Raw genomic sequence first — 25,266 nt, forward strand, 5'->3', positions numbered from 1 at the left:
CAGGCGGACTCCAGTTTTTCTTAGACTCATTGTGTTTAAACACGGTTACTTTTGGGAAGATGAAGAAAAATCCTAAAATATATAGAATGCAAAAATAATAATTGATAAAATAGAAGCTGACTATCTTATGTCATACAGTCATTCTCATATAATCTCAACAATAATGGAAAAACAATAAAAAAAATATATTAAAAATAAGATTTACTTATTTGTTTTCGTAGGCCTATTTGACCCCTCGGTGACCCTCGAGCGGTCCCCGAACCGTAGATTGGGAACCTGCGCGCCGCCTGAAACTCATTTCCTGATTGGCTGACTGGACGCTGCGTGCTGACACTGAAAGCCAGCCGCGACCACCTCGTCTGCGGCTCAGTGTGTGTCTGCCGTTTGACAACCACGCACTCGGTCCGCTGGTGTGTTCACGTGGATAATCAATCATGGAATTAATAGCTCGATATCTGGACAGGAGCAATTCTGTTAGGTAAGTTTCTTTTTTTCAAATGACCGGCGTTTAAAACTTATTTTTCGACATTTTATAACTTAAAAAAAGCCTAAAAATGATGAAATACAACGCGCAGGCTGAACTGAAACACGAAAAATGAACCTGAGCTTATTTACATAACCGAGAGATAGTTGTCCGACATTAAAACAGCCGCAGCAGCGCTCATTGAGCTCCTCTGGAGGGACCAGGCAGGTGTTAAACACAACAAACTGAGCTGACAACAGCTTTAAAATCATTTAAGGAAACAACTGTACAAAAAAAAAGGAGTAGTATGAGATTTGGAAGGAGGAGGCTGTGGGCAGACTGTTCCTGAAAGTGCCCTCACTGAGCTCACCTTGGACTTAAACCCAGGTGGCACCATGAATGCAGCCAGTGTGCTCAGTACATGGAGTTCTTCCTGTAAGTGATGACCGGTCTGTTGCACTGAAAGACACAAGTATTGCTCAAGTAAACTAGCATGAAGTTACTGCTTTTGCTTCTGTTTTTTTTCTTCTTTCCTTTTCCTCCCCGGAGTGCTATGTCCTGGCCTCTCCCTGCTGGACTTGACTCAAGATTGAGGGTAATTTAGCAGTGAAGCAGTGTTAGTCTTTTGCATGACAACACGTTTTGCTGCATCTTCTGTTTCAGCTCTGTCACGACTCAAGACGCCATCAAAGAGGAGATCCTGAGGGATGACCTGAAGTATTACTTCATGAGCCCGTGTGAGAAGTACCGGGCCAGGCGCCACATACCCTGGAAACTTGGGGTGCAGATTCTGAAAATCATCATGATCACCACACAAGTATGTACCTTGGATTTAAGGTAGTTTAGAAAAGAAGATCCACCCATAAAATCTGCCCAACGCATGTAGCCTCATGCTGCAACTGTGTATGAATTAGTGCTGATGTTTGTTTAACACGTGAGTCTGACATAATCTGAGTCTGTTTGTGTCAAGTGGATGATGATGATGATGAAATAAGTGAACCCCACCCATACACCCGAGTCTTGCTCCTCTTGTAAAGCTGAGAATGAAGGAATCTGTAGTACATTTTTTCGTACGTTGCAGTAGAAAATAATTTTGTTGTTCCAGCAGTTTGCACAAACAAAACAGAAAAATGACTCAGAAGAGCGAGGAAGTACAGATCATTAACCTGAGATATAAAATGACTTCTTCAAAATGCAGACAGAGCAAAGTCCAAAGCCTTGTTGTAAATTGAGTAAATGGAAATGCCAGATAATGAAGTCCGTAGTGATTACATAAGTAGAAGAGAAATAGTCACAAAAAAAAAGGCTAAACAGGAATTTCGGTAAGAATCAAAAAACGATGTCGTTTCCTGCGTAGCTCATCTTGTTCGGCCTCAACAACCAGCTGGTGGTGTCCTATAAGGAGGAGAACGTGATGGCCCTGAAAAACCTTTTCGTGAAGGACTACAGCGGGGTGGACGAGGACGACTACTGTGTCGCTGTCTATACGCAGCACGATGTCTACGACAGTCTGTTTCATGTGCTGGATCAGGCAGGTTCCGCCTCGCTCACCTGCCACACACGTACACCACCTGCTTGTGCCACTTATGTCCATATAAATTTGGATTTGATTACTTTCATCAATAAACTCTTGCTGATGTGAGGAATCCTCGTTTGTTCTGCAGTTTACATGTTGTAAATTGGTATTTAGGACAACTTATCTCTGATGTGACTTGAACGCAGCCCTGTTTCTAAGAGTGACTTTGAATTGAAGTGTTGTAGGTTTGAGTGTACAGTTTCTTTGCTTATTGGGGTAGTTTTATATTTTGCTTTTGTTGCACCATAAAGAAAACGGCCAAAGCATGTAGAAGTAGCACGATTATGATGTTAGGAAAGGCAAACATAAAGACTTTTGTATTTTTGTATGTCTGTTATATGACGATTCAGCTAACACGGTCATTTAGTTTTTAGTATTTTGTATTATCTCATGGAGTGCGCCTACGTGCACACTAGTGTCTTGGTTATCGGTAACACGTGTAAACATCATGTGATCTCAGAAGCATTGATTGGTCCTTATGCTTGAGGAATCAAGACACACTTGCATGTAGACCATCAGAAACCTGCACATTATGATGGTGTAAATGGGGATACAGATGACCTCATATCCCAAATATGATCAAAACTGAGGTTTTAATGTTCAGGTAAACGTACTGATGATGCTTTCTGCAGTCACTTAGTTTTTGACCAGTGTGTGTGTGTGTGTGTGTGTGTGTGTGTGTGTGTGTGTGTGTGTGTGTGTGTGTGTGTGTGTGTGTGTGTGTGTGTGTGTGTGTGTGTGTGTGTGTGTGTGTGTGTGTGTGTGTGTGTGTGTGTGTGTGTGTGTGTGTGTGTGTGTGTGTGTGTAATGTAAATCAGCCAGAGACGGTGTGTTTTACCTGAGGCTTCTGATAATTACAGTACAGCCAATTGAGCCGGCTCGCTGTGGGTCCCATCAGCTACGCAAAGGATGAAGACGGCAAGCTGCTGCCTTTCACCATCTGTAAGAAGTACTACAAGAGGGGCAGCGTGAAGCCCTCAAATGAGGCCTATGACATAGATGCTCAGCTGCAGACAGGTGAGAGGAAACATTCACAGCTTTTCCTCAAATACCAGTTCAATGGTAAAATCTCTGCTTATTTAGGAACATCTGAATCACATTTTGTTGCTGTTCTGTTCACAGAATCTCTCCCTGCTTTAAAACACCTTTGTGATTTTAGATCCTCTTGCAAACTTGATGACCCGCTTGTGTTTAAAATGAGTATGAATTTCTGATTGCATGTAGAAAACGGGCAAAAATATGATTAGAGGCACACATCATAGGTATTATATTACTTTTTTCATACTTTTTATATAAGTTTTTCAATCACTGTAATAAGAAACAACACGACAACCAACCAGTAATTGTTTCTCAGTATTTTACTGTGGAAACTTGCATCTGTATTTTGCTGTAAAGCAGACGTACAGAGGCAGTATTCCCATGTCATGTCACACATGCTGAAAGGGACACTTGTGAAAAGAAGATCTCAGCATTCGTTTTCTCACTCTGTTCATCTCCTCTCTCAGTTTGTATAACACTTGATCCGAAGACTGCAAACCAATGGAAAACCCAGAATTCATCCTTTTTTGAACTGGACTTTTACAGGTATTCATCAGCCATCAATATACTGTGTATGGCTGCAGCTAACACACATCATTTTCTTTTTTTCTTCTTAAGTACATTAAAATCCTCCTTTTGGCTTTCAGGCTCGTTGACATCACAGTGACCTTCCAGCTGAATGGAATAAACTTGCAGACCGTGCGCTCGCGGGAGTTACCTGACTGCTACTCGTTCTACATCACGGTACGTTCAGCCATATTTGCTGTCGTTTAGAAATCAAGCGTTGCATAAGCAGGTGAGATCCAGGTTTGATTCCTTGTCTCAGCGGACAACATCCACAAAGTGTTCACACAGAAAGACGCGTATTGTTCGGTGTGTTTGATGATGAGACGGCTACTTTTCTCATCATGTTACCGATCTGCTTCCTCTTGTCTCTAGATAACATTTGACAACCAGGGTCATAGCGGAAAGGTGAAAATTTTCATGGACACAGACTCTGAGAGCTTTGCATGTCGAGACTGGAAGATATCTGGGACGGGTAAGGTGTAGTTATCTAACCTGACGTAGAAAAAAATGTCATTGTAAACAAGACAGGAAATGACCATAAGAGGAAAAAACAGGGCACACTGTGGGATTAAGAGCTGTTTGTTTGTTTTTGCTGTTATAGAGTGCAGAGGGAGGTGAGCATGCAAATGCATACTTGAAATATTTGCACATTATTTTCATAAAGCTTTAAGGTTCAAAGAAGTATTTTTAGTTCCCTGTGCTGAGCTGCTGAAATATATGTGTGTGTCCTATCATATTTTTTAATACCGAAAACCTTCACACTGTGTGACACAGTAGTTCCCAGGTGAAAAAATATTATAGTCAAATGATACTTTCTGTAGAACGTACACTTTGCGCTTCACCTTCAAGTATACTTCAAAGTACTCGTTTAGTCCTTGAATACCACTTGAGTGATACTTGAGTTATACTTGAAGTGTAAATAGTTGCTAAATTGGCCCAACTTTTTACAAACTTTAAGCGTACATAAGTAAACCAGTCAAAATCTTGATGATTCATGAGCATTTAAAACACACACAATTGTATTAGATCACCAATGTGTTGTAAATATACTTAAAATGAAGTGAATTTTTAATTTTTACGAAGGATTTGAGAAGAAGTATACTTTTCAAGTACACTTAAGTATTGCAGAATGAGTATATTTATTTTTAATACATTTAAGCAGCAACACTTTTTACAAATATATGTCATAAACATATGAAATTAAGCACAAAAAGTAAAAGTGTACTTGTAATGACTTCTCTATACTTAAATTATATTTGTAATGCACTGAACTATACTACTTTTTCACCTGGGTTCACTTGTGAATACTTCTATGCATGCAGTTATCTATAATTTACTTTAATGTACTGCATGTTAACCCAATGATGCATTAAAAAAAACAAACTCGTGTCCCCCAAAATGCAAGTGCCTTCTGCTAACTTAGCGAGGCGTTTTCCTGTAAGCTTGTAGTTATCAGAACTGAGTGTGAGGGAGTTATGTAAGAGATAACCCCCCCCCCCCCCCCCCCCCCCCCCCCACACACACACACACACACACACACACACACACTCTCTCTCTCTCTCCTTGTCTCTTTTCCAGCTCAGAAGAACACACATTATCTTCTGGTGTTCGACGGCTTCGTCATTCTCATTTGCCTCACGTCAGCCGTGCTGTGCACCCGCTCCATCGTGCTGGCTATCAGGCTGCTCCAGGTCAGCCGTTCAGTCTCTGCTCACACTCCACCACATCAGACAAGCAGTTTATTTTTTTGCCTCTGATCAGTCTGTCCTGTTTCTAGTCTTTGCTCTGTGTTTCTGGTTGTTGTCACAATAAGCACAAAACATTCAAATTCATTAGTTATTGAAGTATTTAAAGGAGTGTCCCTATCACGTGCAGACATGATGAATTTTTCAGTCTGCTGTGTTCATGCTGTCTCTCCAGAATTCACATTTGGTCGTAAAATGATCCGATACTGTTTGATCTTTTGTGCATTTTCAGAGGTTCTCCAGATTGTTGCATGAGAGCTACAATCGTAAAGTGTGTGAGGATGACCAGGGTGAGTTTCTGAATGGCTGGTATGTGCTGGTCATTGTCAGCGACCTCTTGGCCATAATTGGATCCATACTGAAGATGGAAATACAAGCAAAGGTGAGAGAAGGCCACAGAGAGTAGGGTTCTGTGTACTGACTGAGATGCATGTCACCGCCTGGGTGATTTGTTGAGCTGTGAGACACAAAGTTGTGGGAGAGTCTGAGTCTCTGGTGGACTTTGGAGTGAAAAGGCTGAGTGTCGACACTGTAAAGATCTGTTTATTTTAACCTGGCTCTCTGACCTTTTTATAGCCACCATGTTAAGTGTTTATCCCCAAGCTTGACAGGAGTAGAAATAAATGTTTCCCTTGCACACCTGACTGAAGGTTTTGCTTGAGAGGAAAGCACTGCTGGTCCTCTGTTGTGAGTTTTCAGCTTGCTGTTGAGGATGACTCTTGAATTGACTCTTTTCACAGCAAATGTTTTGGCTTGTCAAAGCAGGGAAAGCTTTAGTGGTCCTTTGGACTGGCTCACCTAAACACAGTCTTCATTAATATCAGTTCCTCCTGTTCCTTTCCTGCTTTGACAAGTCAGATGTCTGCTGATGATTGCAAAATGTCAGCGTCTTTAATTTGTCAAGTCAGCTCAAACGGGGCAATGACTGGGTGGACTGGAGGGCTCCTCGCACAAGAAATTACAAATTTTAAACATCTGATTGGGGTGGTACTGCATAAGGACGTAAGGAGCGACATATTTCAACCAGTTTCCCTCTGAAAGGTGAAGGCAGATGAGGAGGATTTTATTTAACAAGACAAATGTTCTAAATTTATTTACGAGGGAAGTTTAGATTTGGACTTACATAACTGAGGTTGTCCTCAATGAGGTATTTCTATTTATAACCTGAGAACATACGAACCCAATTCCCAAACAGTTGTGACACTGGGTGAAGCAGAACCGAAAGAGAATGTGATGATTTGCCTTTTTGACATATTTGACAATTGAAAACAGTACAAAGACGATATATTTAATGTCTGATCTCATCAGCTTCATTAATTTTTGTAAATATATGAATATTCTGAATTTGATGCAGCAACATGTTTCAAACAAGTTGGGACAGGAGCAACAAAAGACTGAGAAAGTTGTGGAATGCTCCAAAAACACCTGTTTGGAACATTCCACAGGTAAACAGGCTCATTGGTAACAGGTGATAGTTTCATGATTGGGTATGAAAGGGGCATCCTGGAAAGGCTCAGTCGTTCACAAGCGAGGATCGAGGTTCACCACTTTGTGAACACATGATTGGATAAAGGATGTTACTACATGGGCTCAGGAACACTTTGTGAAGCTGTTGTTGGTAATACAGATTGTTTGCAAATGACTCTAATCTGTTTTTCTTAAGTTTTTTACGGTGTGCCAACTTGGAATCAAGATTAAAAGCAAAAGCACATTATGTCATGCATTGGTTAACAATTGATAGGATGCTCCTCTATTGCACTTCCGCATTGCACTTTAAACCCTAATAAAAACATCCGTGTTCGTCACAGTTTCCCATCTTTTGCAATAAAAATCATACTTACAGTTGTGCAGTTAAGCTAAATGTGTAATTTCTTCCAACTCTCTATTTAAGCTGCTTGTTGAGTGCGCCACCCTCACCAACCTAAATATTTGCCACATAGTCTTTTTTTGTCCTCTCTTGTAGAGTCTGACCAGTTATGATGTGTGCAGTATCTTCCTGGGGACGTCTACATTAATGGTTTGGGTCGGTGTGATCAGGTACCTGGGGTACTTCGAGAAATACAATGTGAGTCTGTCAGCCTTCTTTTTATTGCTTTCCCTGCACTCCAAGTTCAGGTTAGTTAGCCAAGTCAACTGCGTGTAGAGAAGAGTCTGAGACAGGATAGAGCTTAACTTCAGTGGATGCTTTCCAGTTACATTAACTTCTTACATTCATTGGAAATTTAAGATACACAAGACACAGAATCAGGTCTTTAACATGTACTTTTTCCAACTACTCTCCGCCACTAATCAGATCTCGCCAGCTGTTCTTTCATGAGTCATTTGTGGCAATGACCATTACTTCATGTCTCCATACTTTCCTCTGTGTCTAGGTGTTAATTCTAACCATGAAAGCAGCCTTCCCCAAAGTCCTGCGTTTCTGCTGCTGTGCCGGCATGATCTACCTGGGCTACACCTTCTGCGGGTGGATCGTACTGGGGCCGTACCACGAGAAGGTAACTGTGGAGCTTAGAGAAGTTCGTTTATGATGGGGCACTTGCTGCTCTGAATCACTGCACAGGCTGTCATGCACGAGGGGAAATTTGAGGAACTTTCTTTACTGACTTTGCTCTTATTTATTCCAGCAGAACTGCTGAGGCCACAAGAATGAATAGGGAGCTCCCAAATATGTATCTGTGCACGTCGTCTCAATTGGTTGAAACTGCACTTTGTGATTGAACACAAGCTAAAAAATCAGTTCAAGTACCGTAAACATACTTAAAATATACTGGGAAATGTTGAATTTACAGTTACTTTGTACAAAGTTTTAATTAATGAGTATCACAGTTAATGAAGATGTTAGGTGTTTTTTTTTTTCTCAATATTGTCTCACTAATGGTTCCTTAACTGCAAACTGCTAAAATGGCCTTTGGCTTCCTTGTCCTTGAGCACCTTCAACTCATCGGTCTTTTAGTTTTCTTGAGGACTCTGAATATGCAGCCACCAGGTGTCAGTATATGCTCTGTCTTTAAGTCCACATTTAAAAGTCTTCCTGCGACACAAGTTCTCTCATCGTCTTCAATAACTGCAGGAGGTTTGTGTATGAATTCTGAGCTGATTATTTCCTCTGAATATTACATCAGAGAAGAGTTTTTCTGATATTTTTAGGAACTTTTCATACAATTCTTTCTCTGTGGTCTGTATTTTCTTGTAATTTTTAGCAATCACACGTACTTTATAGGTTTTTTTTGTTTTTTTTTTACAAACACTTAGTCATTGTTCTGTCAGTTCTGTGGATGTTTTAGCTGCATGCTTACCTAATTCAACGTGAGGCTGTTTAGCAGAGACTGAAGCTTCTGTTAATATAGTTTATGTTCGGGTCTTCACCGTTCCCTTATTGTGAGAGGTTTTTATATCTTTTTTATCATAGATAATAATCCAAACTGTAAAAGTCACAATTTCATTTAGTTTTCTTCACAGAAAGGAATGAATTGCTGAGATATATGCGAACTTTATCTTTTAAAAAAGGTTTTCTTACACTCAGAGGAGGAGAGATGGAGGGGGGTGGCATGCAGTAAAGGTCCCCATGAAGGACTCAACCTGGAAATGTTGTGATTACATGATCAGCATCTCAAACCTCATGAAACAATCACCATGAAACAATCCTATTTTTTAACCGCCCAAAGAGCGAAGAAACAGTAACATGGCATTTATTTGTGTGTGCTCTGAAAACAGAAAATCAACAGATATTTTAACTGGCATCAGATGGAGACCCTTGCACAACAGCTGCCATCAGGGAAAACATGTATGTGTTTAGCTGTCCTTGCCCGTTAAGATAAATTATTTACGGAAGTCCGAGCAGGCAGTGGGCGTCTAAACAAGGCTGCGCTCGTACTGTAGGAGAGACAGATGTGAGATAGGCTGAGATCAGCCGCCTCGGGCCAGCTGACATCTCACTGACCAAATGGAAGTTTGTTGATCATCTTAAACTGAAGAGGAGTAACTACCGTAAATAAGTTGTGGACTCACCTGTTGTGCGCTTGATGGGTCAGTTTATTCAAGGGCACTGATGATGCACAGACCACAGCTTGACTCGTCCTGATTCATATCCAATCAAAATGCTGAACAACTTTTCATTTGTAAATATCATAAATGGTGCACATGAATAGTTGTTAAATGCTCTTATGTTTCCACATCAACTCAGAAGGAAAGTTTATGTTATGTGTAACTTTTGAATCACATTAATTGCCTTTTCTTCTTTAGTCAGTGGAAGTGAAAGTGGCCTGCAGTGCTGCTACGCCTGCAGCTAAAGTAAAACATGTTTCAGTTCTGTGTGTCAAGTGCTACAGTCAACTGATACTTGGTCACGATATTTACATTGTGGCAGCTGGGGGAGTCCCCTGCAGGTTGCTGTCAGCCCCTCCAGCCTCCTCTGTGTATTTACTGAACGAATAAACAGAGGATGTTCTTGGACTTGCCATTCCACACGTCTTCAAGTGCCGTTCCCTGGATCCATACCGTCGCAGTGGGATGTTGTATTAAGATGCTATCGCATTCTGGAGGGACTTCTTTCATAATGATCGTGCTTTCCCTCTCAGTCATCTGTCTTTTTGTTTACCTTTCTGTCTTCCACCTCTATCAACCATCAACCTACTGTCGACCAACATTTTTTGTTTTGTACAAGTGCTGTGTAAAGCCAGAAATTATGTTAAATCTACAGTGAAAAGATGCTTATGAAACTGGGTGTACACACCCAGAACACACTTCTCAGTATTTGTGCATGTCTCATTTATTAGAATTAGTGATCTGAAATAGCAAGGGACGATGGATCTTATGGTTCCATCTTGTGGATGCATGTCAGATGCATTTCTAACTTTCGTAAAATCAATGTCTCCTCTTCCGTCTCTAGTTTGAGGGCCTGAGTCGTGTAGCGGAGTGCCTGTTCTCCCTGGTGAACGGTGACGACATGTTCACCACCTTCGCTCAGCTGAAGGACAAAAACACGATGGTGTGGCTCTTCAGCAGGGCTTATCTCTACTCCTTCATCTCTCTGTTCATCTACATGGTGCTGTCACTCTTCATCGCCCTCATCACTGACGCCTACGAGACCATCAAGGTACTTTAAATCCCTCTAAGTCATGAAGGGGGGTCCAAGTTGCCACTTTACAGGCACGGAGATTAGATCTGAAACCATTAACAGATTAACTGACAGAAAGTTAATCTGTATTTTTTCCAGATAAAATTGCAAACACTCTCTGGTTCCAACAATGCAGATATGAGGTCTTGCCGATAGCCTTTGTCATTGTAAGATGAATATCTTTGGGTTTTGCGTTGATGGATAAAACGAGGAGCTTAAAGATGCGACCTTTGATGCTTTTGGACGTTGTGATTGTCGCATTTTTCACTAGTTTACTTTTATAGACAAAACAATTAATGAACTAATGTAGAAAATAATGTGCAGATTAGTCAGTAATGAAAGTAACAGTTTGTTGCACCACTGATGCAAGTTTAATTACAGTGATATTATGCAAATTTTAGAAAACTGGAAAAAAAACACAAATGTGTAGGTACAAAAGTGCTTTTTGTTACCTGTTTCTTCCATGTTGTCCTTTGCTAACAAGTCTGTATTTGCATTATTGTTGCATTTCTTTGTGATTTGACCAACAGAACTACCAAAAGGAAGGATTCCCGCTGACGGACCTGCAGAAGTTCCTCAGAGAGCAGAAGGATTCTTCTGCTGCAGAGGAGAGCAGTCAGACAGACGCTCATGTCAGACCCTCTGTGTTCTGCTGCTGCCAACGGTATGATGATGGTGTTTACAGTCATGTCGTGATGCTTTTAATAATATTTATTCACACCCTCTGCTGCACGCACATTCACACTGTACAAATATTAGTTCTCTTCACTGAAGTATAATGCCCTGCTCAAGGACAGCGTGTTATTCCTTTAGGCTTTTGTCTTGTCAAACTGTGAGAGGTTTTCTTTTTTTTGTCCAGATTAACCGCCAATATTGTGTCACCTCACACCAAAAACACGCAATCGTCATTGAAGTTCTTGACTTTCACACAGAGTTTAGTCAATTAAGAAGTCGGTCCTTGCTAGAAATGCTTTAGCAGCTCTAGATAGATGCCCCATGTATTTCAAGCAGTTTCGTGTAGTAGTGTCATTTCTCATAAGAAAATATCAGCAACATTACATCAGTGTGTCTGTCAGCCAGTCCCTATTTAAGTAAATCACTCAAAACAAATGAGGAAGCGAGGAAACGCACAGTAAGAGCAGAGAGCTCAGTTTGCTTTGCTTACACCTTGTTGCTACAGCAAGTCATCGTATTTCTCTATACGTCCCTGTTTTCTGCTCATTCCTTCTCTATGAGCCAATCTCTATCATCAGCAGGCAGGCAGCAGACTGGAGCGGAGTTTCCTCCACGCTGTGGTTTGGCTCGCTCTTACGTGGTCTGAGAGCAATGAAATTAGTGGTGGGAGCTATGCAGACACACCCAGTGATGGGCTGATTACAGAGAAACTGAGGCTGTACACTGGGAAGAACCCCCCACACACTCCCCTCTTCCACCCCCCCAGCCATCACTCCCTCTTTGCTGTGTTGTCTCCCAGATAAACAGACCTCGGTTAAGACTCAGCCAATTGAGCCACGAAGGTTTTGTTAAAACGTGCTGGTTAATTAGGAGTTATTTGATTTGAGTGTGATGGGTGAAAGTTGAACTCATGCCTTTAATGTGGTGTACAGAAGAGTTTCCACTCTTTCTGTGTCACTTTCTGTTCCTCCTTTTGTAATCACATTATTTCCTAATGCCTTCAAGCAATAAGTTGCATTCCTTGTGTTTTATTTCACCTTGTCCATTTTAAGCAACAGTGTGAAGTTTATGCTTAAGTTGGTGCCCGTTGCTAAGTCATTGCTTCCTCTTTAACTGCCTGTTTCTACCAAACAGAAAAGTTGCAAAGCTCAACCAAAAGCAGCACTTCACCAGACCGTGGTGTGTTATTTTGGCTTTTGGTTCTGCATTCAGAGAAATTCCCGTAACGTTACATAACTTCTTAATATATTATTCAATTTTCTTGTTTTGGATCAATTAAGTTTATACTCAGGAAAAGGCTGAACTGCAAACCAACACCAGGCACGCTTTCTGTAGCCATCACCATCCTTCCACACAAGTTTTATGACCGAGTGCAAAAAGATGTTGTTTATCCCAGAAATGCAGCTACTGTAGTAATTTATATAAAATTGTGCAGCGTTTGCCATCAAACTATTATTTTCTGCGAGCCAGAGCCTCAAATGTTTGTACAGACTGTAAAAATAATTTTGAGTCATGTAATCAGTGGAAAAGAACTGAAGACAGTTAAGGATGGGAAAGTTTTCTTTGCTTTTTCTTATAATACATACGTATCAGTTTTTCCTTTCAGGGCTCTTCCATCATTATTGTCTTAGCGGACATTAACACTCTGACTCTGTGGTCTTCGCTCCTTGCTCCACAGCAGCTTTCTATCACAGAGCCATCCTGTTTTCCCACTTTGGTTGTCCAAGTGTTTAAGGAAGTTTAGTCTCAGTTACAGAGCCATTATGTAATAATGAGTAATAGTGCGACGTAATGCAAGTCTGATAATTGAGCATGCATCTTCCCTATGGAGATGAGCACAGGACTGGGCTGACTTTTTGTCATTAGGCGCACTCTTGTCAGGTTACACCGACTCTGTAATTGCAGTCATTTGCAGCCTCTGACCTGACCAAATTTCATTTCTACAAGTATCTTTGTCTTGCTGTGCTCACAAAAATTAGATCAGCGCCCACAGCAAACATGTTAATGTCTTACGGGATGAAATTTCATCTGCATACAATTAGCCCCTTCCTGCTGTTACGGTCTTCTACTGCAGTAATTAAGTCTTGTTTGGAAAGCAAGTTTATGGCCAAGAGTCCGTGTGGATTTAAAACCTGTTATTTGGAACCAATACTTCAAGTTTGTCAGTTGAAATAATGTATTATGACTCAAGTCTTGTGAGTTGACTGGACAAGTATGGCAAAGGTTGTTAACTATCACTGAAATAGCCATTCAAATCCCCACGACGACAGAAATGTTATCCTGATAAATGTCTTAAGTCTTAAATGCATCTGCTGAGATTCATAAATTGCATGCGATTACACAGTGTAATAGAGCAGCTTATCCAAAGAGTGGATATAATGTTTGAAAGAGATTTGACAAAGGGAGTTCTAAGATGTACGTAGAAGCAATGCATAAATACAGGAAGCAGTGCATAAATACATAAAACCTAAAGTTGAAGCGGTTGTGCTTTCCAAGAGAATGATTGGATACAACTTCCTGCATTCACATCCTCAAACAGCTGCAGCAGTTTGTGGAACAGAGAAACTTTCTCTGCCCACTCAACCCAGCAGTTAAACCTTCTCCAGATCCTAAAGATGAAGGAAAAATATCTAATTGTTTACAGATTTAATGTAACAGGAACATAATTGGCTGTTTCTCTTGCAAGTAAACAACCAAACACAAGGAAAGTGTTCAAGGCACATGGTGAAAAGGCTATCATTTTCAAAGTGCTTGTTTGAGGGATTTATTCCCAGACCGGGTACGCACAGTCACCAGAAATCCAGACGACTTCCCGCATCCCTTCATCGTCTCTCTTTGTCTCAGGGTAAAACCCTGCATCCTAACCCTAAGCCCTGAGAATAAAGAGGCATGTTTGTGCTGGTTTGCATAGTAGGAATTGTCGATGAGTGGACTATGACTGTCTCGGGGATTACCCCAACAGCAACAGTTCAATAATGTAGCAAGAAAACCTCACCGGTCTGAACAAGCAGCATCTCAAGGCAAACCGCTCAGAAACAGCGTGGGATAGTAGTGTCACACTGAACCGGGCTGTTCTTCATGTTCTTCAGTTAAAAGCAGGAAGAAAGAAAAATGATGACATTTGTGTTACTGCGTCATCAGTCATTCAGATCTTATCAAACCTCACCCACACAGTCCTGAAGCAGCAGGGGCCTTTTTGTCCAAACTTGCAACATACAAGCTGCAGAGATGAGATCATTTTCTTCCATATTCATTTTATCGTGTTTCCCTAATCAAAACAAATTGCATCCTAATGCATAAGAATGCAGGAAGTCTGTGGAACACACTAATTGGTCTTCAATCATTTGTGCCACATTTAGGGTTTAATGTTTTAGAATATAGATCAATATCACTTATGTGTAACTTATGACAAAAACTGTGTAGATACATTGTTGAGATATTTGCTGATGCTCCATTCATCAATGCTGTTAATGACCCAAAGTATAAAGCACGTATGTCTCATGCTTCTCTTTGGATCATTTTGTTGCAGAGCTCCTGAAAGTGATGATATCATCCTGATCAGCTGACGGCTGTCCCACTGGTTCAGGGAGGTGGAGGACGCTGGAAACAGCTTCACACGTCTGATGAAGAAGCAATGACCCAATGATCCGCCGCAAAGGTGTGCAGAGTTACCGTTCCAGGAGAAAGATTCTGTGAAGTGCAATATGAAACCCTGAACAAGTTCCCTCTCTTGAATATGAAAGTGGAGTTCAAGCTAAGAACTGGACCAAAAACGTTTCACAGCATTTATCTGTTGGAATTCAGGTTGCTGGCACAACGTTTACGGGGCCTTTTTAAGGTCTGCACATGCATTTAGTTGCCAAAGAACTGGATTCAATGTTTTAGGCATTTCACTGTTGCCGCAAACGCTGGTGCTATGCAACATTATGCAGAAGCAAATGTAATTTATTTGTCAAGTGTTGCAGTAAAGAGTGCAGTAAAGCTATTTTTTTATTGTTCAGCATCAGATGTTTCACTTCTTTTATGCAAGTGTGCACATTCAGCTTTTCTTTCCAAATTTGAGTCAGGCAACAAGTCACAAGTAAGCAAAAAAAACACTGAGTCAAACAAAATGTGAGTCTGATCATCGTTTTTGAAATCTACTCATTTGAATATGGTACAAAGACAATATAATGTATTACCTCCAGTTTCATTAATTTTTGAAAACATCTGCTTATTCTGAATTTCATGCCTTCAGCATGTTTCAAATAAGTTGGGACAGGAGCAACTGAAGACTGGGAAAGTTGTGGAACACTCCAGAAACACCTGTTTGGAACATTCCACAGGTAAACAGGTTGATTGATAACAGGTGATAGTATCATGATTGGGTATGAAAGGGGCGTCCTGGAAAGGCTCAGTCGCTCACAAGCAAGGATGGAGGGAGGTTCACCACTTTGTGAACACATGATTGTATGAAGGATGTTAATACATGAGCTCAGGAACACTTTGTAAAACTGTTGTTGGTAAACACAGATTGTTTGTAAATGATTGCATTCTGTTCTTATTTGTTTCACACCTTTTTTGGGGAATTGGGATTATTTACATCATCAACATTATATCAACTCAAGTTGGAACTTGTAGAAATATTAACAACATTACAGTACCACAGATTTCCTCTGTGCTCCAAAGGTTTTGCTCATTTGCATAGAACATTCAGTGCTGGGATGAGATTGAGTAAGAGGGGAGTTTTGAACTGCTCCAGAACTACAGTATGAGTCAGTGTCATCGTTCAGTCTACCACCTATTTAAGACGTCGAGACAAGCCAGAGCATGACCTCTCACTTAGAGTGTAATTACTGTGCTTTTAATTTAATAAAATCATAGGAATGTGTTTCCTTGAATCCTAACAAGCTGGATCAAATTCAAGGAGTCCTCTATAGTGAGGCCTCTATCGCCCAGTGAGGCTGCTTCATTTACATCCAAAACAACTTTTTTTTTTTTTTTTTGGACAAAATGCCCAAGGCAGAGGTGGGACCTGTTAATGAAAATACGTCATTTAGTACCACCCCATTGAGTATTTTTCCTATGTGGTAATCTGCCCTTATGGGAGCAATATTTGATTTCAGAGATGGGTTGAAGTCAGAACTGAGAGCAGAGCAAATTTAATCCTTTTCAAAAAACCAGAGCTGGAGATTGACTGCAAGGATTTACTTTAAGATGTTCAGATTGGATCAACAAACTAACCTGTAACTTTTTAACGCCATGTAGGCTAATGACAAATGTCAATATGCGCGTGTGCTGTCTCAAACAAAAGACGAGTAAGCACCTCTGTAAACAGTCTTGATTGGGGATTTTCATATGAGCATGTGCGGCTCCAAACATTTATGAGAAGAACTGAAGAGAAAACCTGAATTGATATACCGTGATGGATTAGCAACTGAGCAAAGCAGGCAACTGCCGAAGCAGGGCCCCAGACCTCCTGGTGCCCCAAATTACCTCAAACTAATTTAACACAGAAAACAGGAGCGCCGCTCGGGTTTCACTGTCTCTGGGCAAGTAATGAAGCAGCCAGTCTCCATGTGCCTTGTCCTTAATGGGATCATGGAGGAGATAAACAGGATGTGTACAGCTGAAGTTTCCATACACCTTTGGCCAAATACATTTAAACTTAGTTTTTAACAGTTTCTGATATTTAATGTCAGTAAATGTTCCCCATCTTATTATTTTAAGATTGTTAAATGTCAGAATAATAGTAGAGAGAATGATTTTATTTCTTTCATCACATCCTCAGTTGATCAGAAGTGTACATGCGCTTAGTGTTTGGTAGCATTGCCTTTAAATTGTTTAACTAACTTGTCAGACTTTCCAGTTAGCCTTCCACAAGCCTCTCACATTAAGTGCTCCTGGCAGAACTGAATCAGGTTTGTAGGACTCCTTGCTCACACATGCTTTTTCAGTTCTGCCCACAAGTCTTCTGTTGGATTGAGGTCAGAGCTTTGTGATGGCCACTTCACTTTATCATCTTTAAGCTATTTTGCCACTACTATGGAAGTTTGCTTGGGGTCATTGTATATTTTAAGCTTCTTGGTTGATGTCTTGAGATGCTGCTTCCTCATGATGCCACCTTCTTTGTGAAGTGCACCAATCGCTCCTGCAGCAAAGCAGCCCAACAACATGATGCTGCCACCCCCGTGCTTCATGGTTGGGATGATGTTCTTCAGCTGCTTTCCTCCCAACATTACAATGGTGATTATGGCCAAACAGTTCATTGTTTCATCAGACCAGAGGACATTTTTCCAAAAATAAGATCTTTGTCTTCATGTGCAATTGCAAAATGTTGTCTGGCTTTTTATAGCAGATTTGCAGCCGTGGCTCCCACAGATGAACCAGACTTGTGGAGGTCCATCAGTACGTCAGTGGACAATATTATGGGCAAATTGTACTTTAAGTATCAGAAGTATTCATACTCTTTATGCAGAAAACCAGGTGCTTGTGACTGTCACATATTTTTATTATTAACACTAACTAGGATTATACTGTTGTAACTGATCTGTAACAAAAATCCCCCTCACACATATGTATATGACCTACTGGTTTAATCTTTAACAATCTTCCTTATTATCAATATAATGTATGATATAAGGATAACAATATCTTTTTTAAGTCAATATGTGTGTGTTTAATGTAAATCGTAATCTGAAAAGTCACTACTAACTCCAGATTTTAAGTAAATGCAGGGAAGTAAAAGGTACAATTTCCTTATGAAATGTAATGGAGTAGAAGTATAAAGTATCTAAAAATAAAAATACTCAAGCAAAGAGGAGAAAAGTTGAACCAATTGACGTTTCTCCAGCTAAACTAAACAGTTTGGAGTTTTATAACTATAAAATAAATAAAAAGCGCCAGTGGAATAGATTACTGACTCTGAGGAGAAGAAATCAAACGCATCACAGAAAAAGCAGATGTAACACTCACTCCGCGCGCCTCCAGGTCCCCTCTTCACTGCGAGGATCACTGCTTTTGCCTCGTGCGGTCAACCGAAGGAATTCACGCGTGAGCCTGGGTGGCACACGCCCTCTACGTCACCGGGCTGAAGCCTCAAAGTGAGCACGTTCATCTCCCTGCCTTCACTCTGTCGTCTCGCGCGCTGCTGTCACCTCCCTCAGTCATCTGCCGCGGGGAAACATGCTCATTAACTCTGCACGGAATGTTTCGAAACTTGTAGCCTTCTGACGCACCACCGGCAGCCCTCGACCACAGGTAGGCTCACCTGGCTCGTTGGAGGTAACTCTTAATTGTGCTTTTGGGATTATATTTCATTTCATATTTTCTTCGCTGCTCTTTGTCCGTCCCTTCTGTGGGGATTCCTCGCTCTTACTGATGTTGCTGATGTCGGACAGGTTGTAGTAAAGTTAATTACATAATGAAAGAAGGAAATCTGTACTTTAGCCTGTATTACGTTTAAACCTTTTGCGGCATATCTGTAGGATTCTGTTTGTACATGTAGAAAAGTCATGACTTTATGGACCTTTCTAATGTCGTTTGACCGAGCGTATTGTTTTGGCTTTCGTTTTAACGGCGCTATGGTCGTTCTCGGCTCTTGCTTTGATTTCAGTGCAGTAAATGGGTTTTGACATGTGCACTTGCCTTTGGAGTCAAATCTCAGTAGTGGAGTGTACATTTACTCAAGTACTACAAATTTCAGGTACTTGTACTTTGAGTCTTTTCTTCTTTTTGTCACTTACTAGTTCTAGTCCACATTTCAGAGGGAAGTTTTGTAGTTTTTGTAGTAGATTTTTGCAGAAACCAATGTGATGTCTTCAAATGTCGTGTCCAAACAATAGTCCATAACCCACAGAAGTCACATAAGACAAAGACGAGCAGCAAATCCTCATTTGAGAAGCAGGAACTTTTGAATGTTTGGCATTTTCACCTGATGAATAACTAATAATAACAATCTGTCCATTGACTGATCAAAGGATAAAGGATTGATAGATGGTTCTAACTCCTGTTTCTTTCTCCTCATTTGACAGTCTCACCTCTAAAATGGCCCAACAGAACCTCAGCTGTCATTATGATCAGTCCATGGGCTTCTTCTACAACAACAGCGGCGCTGATGATAAATGGGACAATGCCCAGCTCATCCTGGTGCAGGTGGTGGGCTCTCTCTTCTGCTGTTTCATCCTGGTCTCCAACGCCATGGTCATAGCTGCTGTCATCACCAACAAGAGGTTTCACTACCCTTTCTACTATCTTCTTGCCAACCTTGCCGCCTCGGACTTCCTGGCCGGCATAGCGTACGTGTACCTCATGTTTAACACGGGTGAGGTGTCACGGAAACTTACAGTTAAAGGATATTTCATCCGTCAAGGACTTCTGGACATCAGTCTCTCAGCCTCGCTGGCTAACCTGCTGGTAATCGCTCTGGAGCGTTACATCTCTGTCATGAATTGGAAAGTCCACAGCAACCTGACGAAGAGGAGGGTGACCCTGCTGATTGTGCTGGTGTGGGCGATCTCCATCTTCATGGGGGCTGTGCCGAGTCTGGGCTGGAACTGCATCTGTAACCTGGGCGACTGCTCCCAGCTGGCTCCCATCTTCAGCAGGAGCTACCTGATCTTCTGGTCCGTGTCTAACCTGGTGGTGTTCCTGGTGATGGTGGCTATCTACATGAGGATCTACACCTACGTCAAGCAGAAGACGTCAGTGCTGATGCCACACACCAGCGGCTCCATCAACCGCAAGAGGACGCCCATCAAGCTCATCAAGACAGTTATGGTTGTGCTTGGTAGGTGCTCGTCATAAAACAAATGTCTGTGCAGCATCATTTGTAATACAAGAGTGAGTCAGAAACATTTCCAGCATTAGTCAGGTTGTGTTGTACAGCTGTGTCTTTTCATCTGAGTCACTGCTGAACACACTGGATTGTTTTCCTGATAAGAGTGAAGACCTTGAGCGTAATAACACAAATGCTTATGCTTCCAGTAAACATGTTAGGTGCTTGGCAGTCGTTGTAGGGATTTGGAAATGAAAGCAAGAGAAAAGTTTGTCACTTCAAAGTCAGATTTTCGGAGTTTGTTTTCTGCCAAGTGGCTTAAACACTCATTGCTTATTCTGTCTTTTAATTATTTGCTTAATAGATCTATCATTCTGTCAATGAAATGGGAAAGTATACTATCCAGAGCCCAAAGGGACATCTCTAAATAGCTTGTTTTGTCCAACCAACCATCAAAAGCCCACAGAAATGCAGCTTACAGGATGTGAAACAGGACAAAGGAAACAAACGCTCCCTTTTAAGAAGCTGAAACTGGATAACTTTTGGAAATTTTCAGTTATAAATTCCTTCAACAATTCTATTGAGCAGGAAAGCTTTCCTTTAAAAATGGAACAATAGGGCTGCACCGGTATTGTTTGCAGTGAATTGCCATACAACCAAACTAAGGAAGTTTGGTGAGACTGATGCATTTCAGACAAACCTGTAGGTCAGTCGAGTCAGGTGTTGAATGCACTTACTTTCCCTCTTCATGCGCTGCTCATGCAGTCATTCAGGTAAAAACATGCATGAGATGGTTTTTAGTGATTTTTGTCTGTGTGCGTGTGTGTGTGTGGTTGCCCTGCAGGATAAAGGTCTGTCATTGTTCTTTGTCTCTTTGGGAACTTTGCGTGCCCGGCCAGATGGCTCAATACACGATGTAGCGTAGGAGCTGTCTGCCTTTCTGTACACACTTTTTATTCCAGACTGCTGTGTAATTATCTCTCCCTGCAAGGACACCGCTCCTCAGTCTGTGTGGCGTACCGTCCACAACACACCACACTGGCCTTCACTGAACGTCCCCTCCTCCCCACCCGTCCAGAAAAAGCAAAAAGGACTCCGTCAATTGCTTTCACATGCGTTGTAGAGTTCCCTTTAGCTTGTGGAAGATGTATTACGCAAGCGTCATTCCTAAATTCCCTGTAAAGATTACAGAGAAGTGCCTGACACACTTTTTTAAGAGGTGGTCCAGAGAACATAGCGATGTCTCAGGGAGAAAGGAAGGAAATCTTAAGACACACAGTCAGGTCAAGGACAATCATGGGATATGTTAGGCAGGAAAAAAACTGTTAACTCTTGTTCTAGGTGAAAAGAAGTCTGCTGATGCGGAAATCTCAACTGGGTAAACCAGTTCAGGGACACTTAAGGCACACATGCTTTGTCATAACCAGCGCACAATGCATGAGTGTGTAAGCGCTGGATACATTTGGACATCTGTGGTGGTTGTTTGAGAAGTAAGGAACAAATGCATACATGTGTAATGTACAGTATGAATTCACATGCTCTTCAATCACTTATTTAGTAACTTTAATGTCTAACAAAAAAGTTTAAAGAATTCTCTTGCTTACATTTGTGCTTCACTCTTCATAGCATTTAGTAAAATATATAATTAGTAGCTGACAGCTGGAGTCCGAGAATGTTGGGGCCTGTTTGTTAAGTAAAGCTTCAAACTACGCAGATTCAGATTTTGTTTTCATACTTTCAGTGCAACCACCATCGTTGAATGAAAGAAGCAACATATGCGTGAAATGTGTGTCCCTAAAACCCTGTTTTTTTCTTTGTCAGAGATTAAAGAGGAAGAAAGTCCACTTTTAAACTTCAGTGCATCAAAAACTGCTGATGGAGGAAGCCCATTAAATGGGCTCACACACATTTCTTTTCAGTTCTCTTTATTTTGAACATGTGGGCCATCAAAGACAAGAGGAAGAAGTACCGAAAATAGAAATTTGCTGTAAAAATGTGGCGAACCTTTTGACCGTCAGGCCCTCTAGTACAGTGAAAGATGTACAAACTGAGGTCAGCACTTGTGTCTGTGTGCACATGCTTGTGTGTGTGTGAGACAAAGAAACAGTCCTTGTTTTTGTTCTGTAGGATGCATTGCAGCCGTAGAGATGCAGGTAGTGTCAACATTACTGTCGGTAGACAAGTCGCTGCTTGTGGCTTCCCTTCAGTTCCAGAAATTTCTTAGTAGCTCTGTTTTGTGCCCAAACATGTCTGAAATAGATGGTTAATGCTTCAGTGGCCCTGTGACCAAGCATATTATTTACTAAACACACAGCATTAAGTATTTAACAGAATAAGGGCATTGTATTCCCAACCTGTGTGTGCTTGTTGTTATGGTGCTAGAACTGGTGAATACCCATCTGAACAGTCAGAAGCCTGGAGGAAACATCATTTAGTCACTGTATTGGAGAGAAGAATCAATATTAATGTCATTTATCAAGCAAAAAAAAAAGTAAATAAATAAATAAAAATTTCAGTGTCCAGGTTTTCAAATGTGATGATTTACTGAATTGAGTATCTTTGGGTTTTGTACTCTGTGCTCAGAAAAAACAAAGCATTTGAAAACAGATGAATCAGTGATGAAAATAATCAGAAGGTACAGCCTTAATTAAAACATTAAGTACCTTAAGTTAGACGTATTATCTCCACCACTTTAGCACTTTAGCTAAACGGCCCACTCCAGATAACTGTTTGCATCTGGCAGTTAAATTTCACTGTGTGAGCGCAGCGTGCAAGAAGACATTGAAAGTTAATTGAACAATTTCTTGCAGAGGGATTTTAATTTGTTACTCAGGATTATTGATCGTTGATAGAGTACTCGTCAAAGCTTTACAGATTGAAATTAATACGGTACAGTGCATGAATGTATTAAAAAACCTGGTTTTCCAGGTTGTGAGACCACTTTTAACTAAAGGATCCTTTTAGGTCTGATTATTCTTTGGCTGCAGTGCAGGCAATACTTTTATGTAAAAAATAAATAAAAAATTACATTTGCAGGTTAAAACTGTCAACCTACAGACTCTAAACCTGACAACCCCACATTATTTGTAGTACATTGGCTTTTTACAGATTTGTGAAGGATTGATGAACAAATGGTTTTAATTCATTAACAGGTTTTGAAATAAAGGAATAAGGTAACATATTTACTTGCTGACAGACGAGAAGATTGATAAATCCAACAGTTGGTTCACCTAGCTTAGCATAAAGACTGGAAACTAACTAACTCTCTAACTAACTCTCACTAACAACTAACTCTTTCTAAAGATAACAAAATCCACCCTCCAGCACCACTGAGGATCATTAATTGCTCTTTATATCTGTCTTATTTGTGCAAAATCTGAATCTGGTTATGGTGTTATGGCTTTATATAGTATTACAACAACTTGTTTGTGATTGGCTTTATTTTCTCCTGAAGGGGCCTTTGTGATCTGCTGGACTCCCGGCCTGGTGGTTCTGCTGCTGGACGGCCTCAACTGTACGAGTTGTAACGTCATGAAATTAAAACGCTGGCTGCTGCTCCTGGCTGTCCTCAACTCTGTCATGAACCCCTGCATCTACTCCTACAAGGACGAGGAAATGTGGACAACCTTCAAGAACCTCCTGCGCTGCATTGGGAACGGCACGCGACGGCAGCGTTCAACGAAGGCCAATGCCAGGCCGCTCAGCTCTGCTCAGGACACGGGCAACAGTCAGCTTCCCTCAGAGGAGACAAAAAATGACGATCCGGGCATACTGAAGGCCTGAAAATGGAACATGCTGAGCATTAGGTTCCGTCAAAGACACAGATTGGAGTTGACTTGAAAGAGAAATTACGCCTTTGTCTCTCAGGGGTTCATTCTCACATTTATAGTACTTTCTTGAAGAGACACTGCAGGCCACCTGCTCCAGCGCAGAGCTGGAGTTGTGGTGAGATGGAGATAAGAGACCTTTTTACAGGATTTTACAGTTTTTGGACACTCCTGTTTGTGTGTAAAGGGAGATTCCTGTTGTTGTTTCATCCTCCTCTTTGTGTCTTCCTCCTCATCACATTCCTGTGGGCTTTAAACTTTGGTCATACTGCTCTCCAGTGACTGAAGAAAGAACCCACTATGAAAGTACACAGTGGTACATTTCTACTTTTACCTCCAAAAAGGGTAAAAATCATGCAAAGGGTGAATTTACTTTCTCCCTAATATGGATTTCTGTACATCTGATTGAATTGTGCTGTAGGTTTACTTCCTGTGTTGCTTTTCGGGAAGCACTACTGCGAAGCATGATGTAGTTAAGAAATGTAACTTGTTTAGAGTCAGGTACTGTAAAACTGTAGATTTGCTTGGGGCACAGTTTTAAAGATATCCTGGTTTTAAACTGAAAATACTGTAAACTGCTGTACTATGTATCCACTTGTTTGTCCCGTAAGAGGCTTTCAAGAAGAGGTGAAGTAATGATAGCCACCCTGCTTTCGTATGTAAAGCAGGTTGGCCTCTGGGGAAAAAATAACCAGGTCTCTCCTTTCTTGTCATATCTGTTGTCTGCTATCAGTTCATCTAAACAAACACCCCCGTCTGTAGCACCCCATGGAGGCAAGCTTGTTCTCCCTGTAGCATTTTAACACATCCGCTTCAGCTCACTGAATGACTGCTGTTGGTCTGACGAAACAGCTGACAGGGCAGGGGTTGTAAAATCATTGCGACACACTGGAGGTATGCTGGAGGTTCAGCATACACTGAGTACCTGCAGGAACCAAAGAGGATATGACTGAAAAGACTGTAACTACCCCCCAACCCCCCCGCCCCAACCAGGTTTCAATTGACTCTTTTTCAACCTGCTGTACAGTATTTATGCCACTCCTGCTGTAAAAGACATGACATCATTAAAGCTGTTCTGTTTTTACGCAAGTGTAGGAAGGCCACATATGAGAGTGGTGCGAAAGGTTTACAGTTTCACTGCTGGTGTTTCTTCATTGAACTGATTATTCATGGTCATTCCTGTGTGACATGACTTTTAAGCTGATGGGCTTTTAAAATGCTAAATATTAACTGTTTTTGTGAAGTAACAGCTTTCTGGAGTTTCATGTTATTTTTTTGACAAACTTCGAACATGATGATGTGTACAATGTATTTATTCCTCATAAAAATAACATATGATACAGAATCAGCAAGCAGAGGTTAATACAGAGATTCAGTTCTACAAACTGGCTTCAAGCTACACCCTGATTCCAAAAAAGTCAGAGACACCTGCGTAAAAAATAAGTAAGAACAGACAATTACAAAGACGATATATTTAACGTTTTACCTCCTCAGCTTCATTGAT

General features: G+C 41.0%; 2 protein-coding genes across 2 annotated transcripts; both read left to right on the plus strand.

The window, feature by feature from the left end:
- The first annotated feature begins 388 nt into the window (after positions 1-388).
- mcoln2 (mucolipin TRP cation channel 2) lies at positions 389-15,080 on the plus strand. Its single transcript, XM_070960750.1, has 14 exons — positions 389-478; positions 1,127-1,280; positions 1,821-1,994; positions 2,900-3,056; positions 3,545-3,623; positions 3,725-3,821; positions 4,017-4,116; positions 5,223-5,335; positions 5,622-5,771; positions 7,353-7,454; positions 7,762-7,884; positions 10,278-10,484; positions 11,036-11,169; positions 14,710-15,080. The coding sequence occupies exons 1-14, from the start codon at positions 435-437 to the stop codon at positions 14,744-14,746; spliced, it is 1,671 nt and encodes a 556-aa protein (XP_070816851.1). The 5' UTR covers positions 389-434; the 3' UTR covers positions 14,747-15,080.
- A 3,225-nt stretch (positions 15,081-18,305) lies between these two features.
- Positions 18,306-24,290, plus strand: lpar3 (lysophosphatidic acid receptor 3). Its single transcript, XM_070960749.1, has 3 exons — positions 18,306-18,419; positions 19,193-19,947; positions 23,390-24,290. The coding sequence occupies exons 2-3, from the start codon at positions 19,206-19,208 to the stop codon at positions 23,716-23,718; spliced, it is 1,071 nt and encodes a 356-aa protein (XP_070816850.1). The 5' UTR covers positions 18,306-18,419; positions 19,193-19,205; the 3' UTR covers positions 23,719-24,290.
- Positions 24,291-25,266: the final 976 nt, after the last annotated feature.

This window comes from Chaetodon trifascialis, chromosome 4 (assembly GCF_039877785.1).
Source record: "Chaetodon trifascialis isolate fChaTrf1 chromosome 4, fChaTrf1.hap1, whole genome shotgun sequence".
In the NCBI taxonomy this organism is placed as follows: domain Eukaryota; kingdom Metazoa; phylum Chordata; class Actinopteri; order Chaetodontiformes; family Chaetodontidae; genus Chaetodon; species Chaetodon trifascialis.

Bases quoted from the DNA above. Each gene is read 5' to 3' on its own strand.
- lpar3 (XM_070960749.1), top strand. From the start codon at position 19,206: ATGGCCCAACAGAACCTCAGCTGTCATTATGATCAGTCCATGGGCTTC. The intron at 19,948-23,389 runs GTAGGTGCTCGT...TTTCTCCTGAAG, and splicing joins GACAGTTATGGTTGTGCTTG to GGGCCTTTGTGATCTGCTGG.
- mcoln2 (XM_070960750.1), top strand. From the start codon at position 435: ATGGAATTAATAGCTCGATATCTGGACAGGAGCAATTCTGTTAG. The intron at 4,117-5,222 runs GTAAGGTGTAGT...TCTCTTTTCCAG, and splicing joins CTGGAAGATATCTGGGACGG to CTCAGAAGAACACACATTAT. The intron at 5,336-5,621 runs GTCAGCCGTTCA...GTGCATTTTCAG, and splicing joins TGGCTATCAGGCTGCTCCAG to AGGTTCTCCAGATTGTTGCA.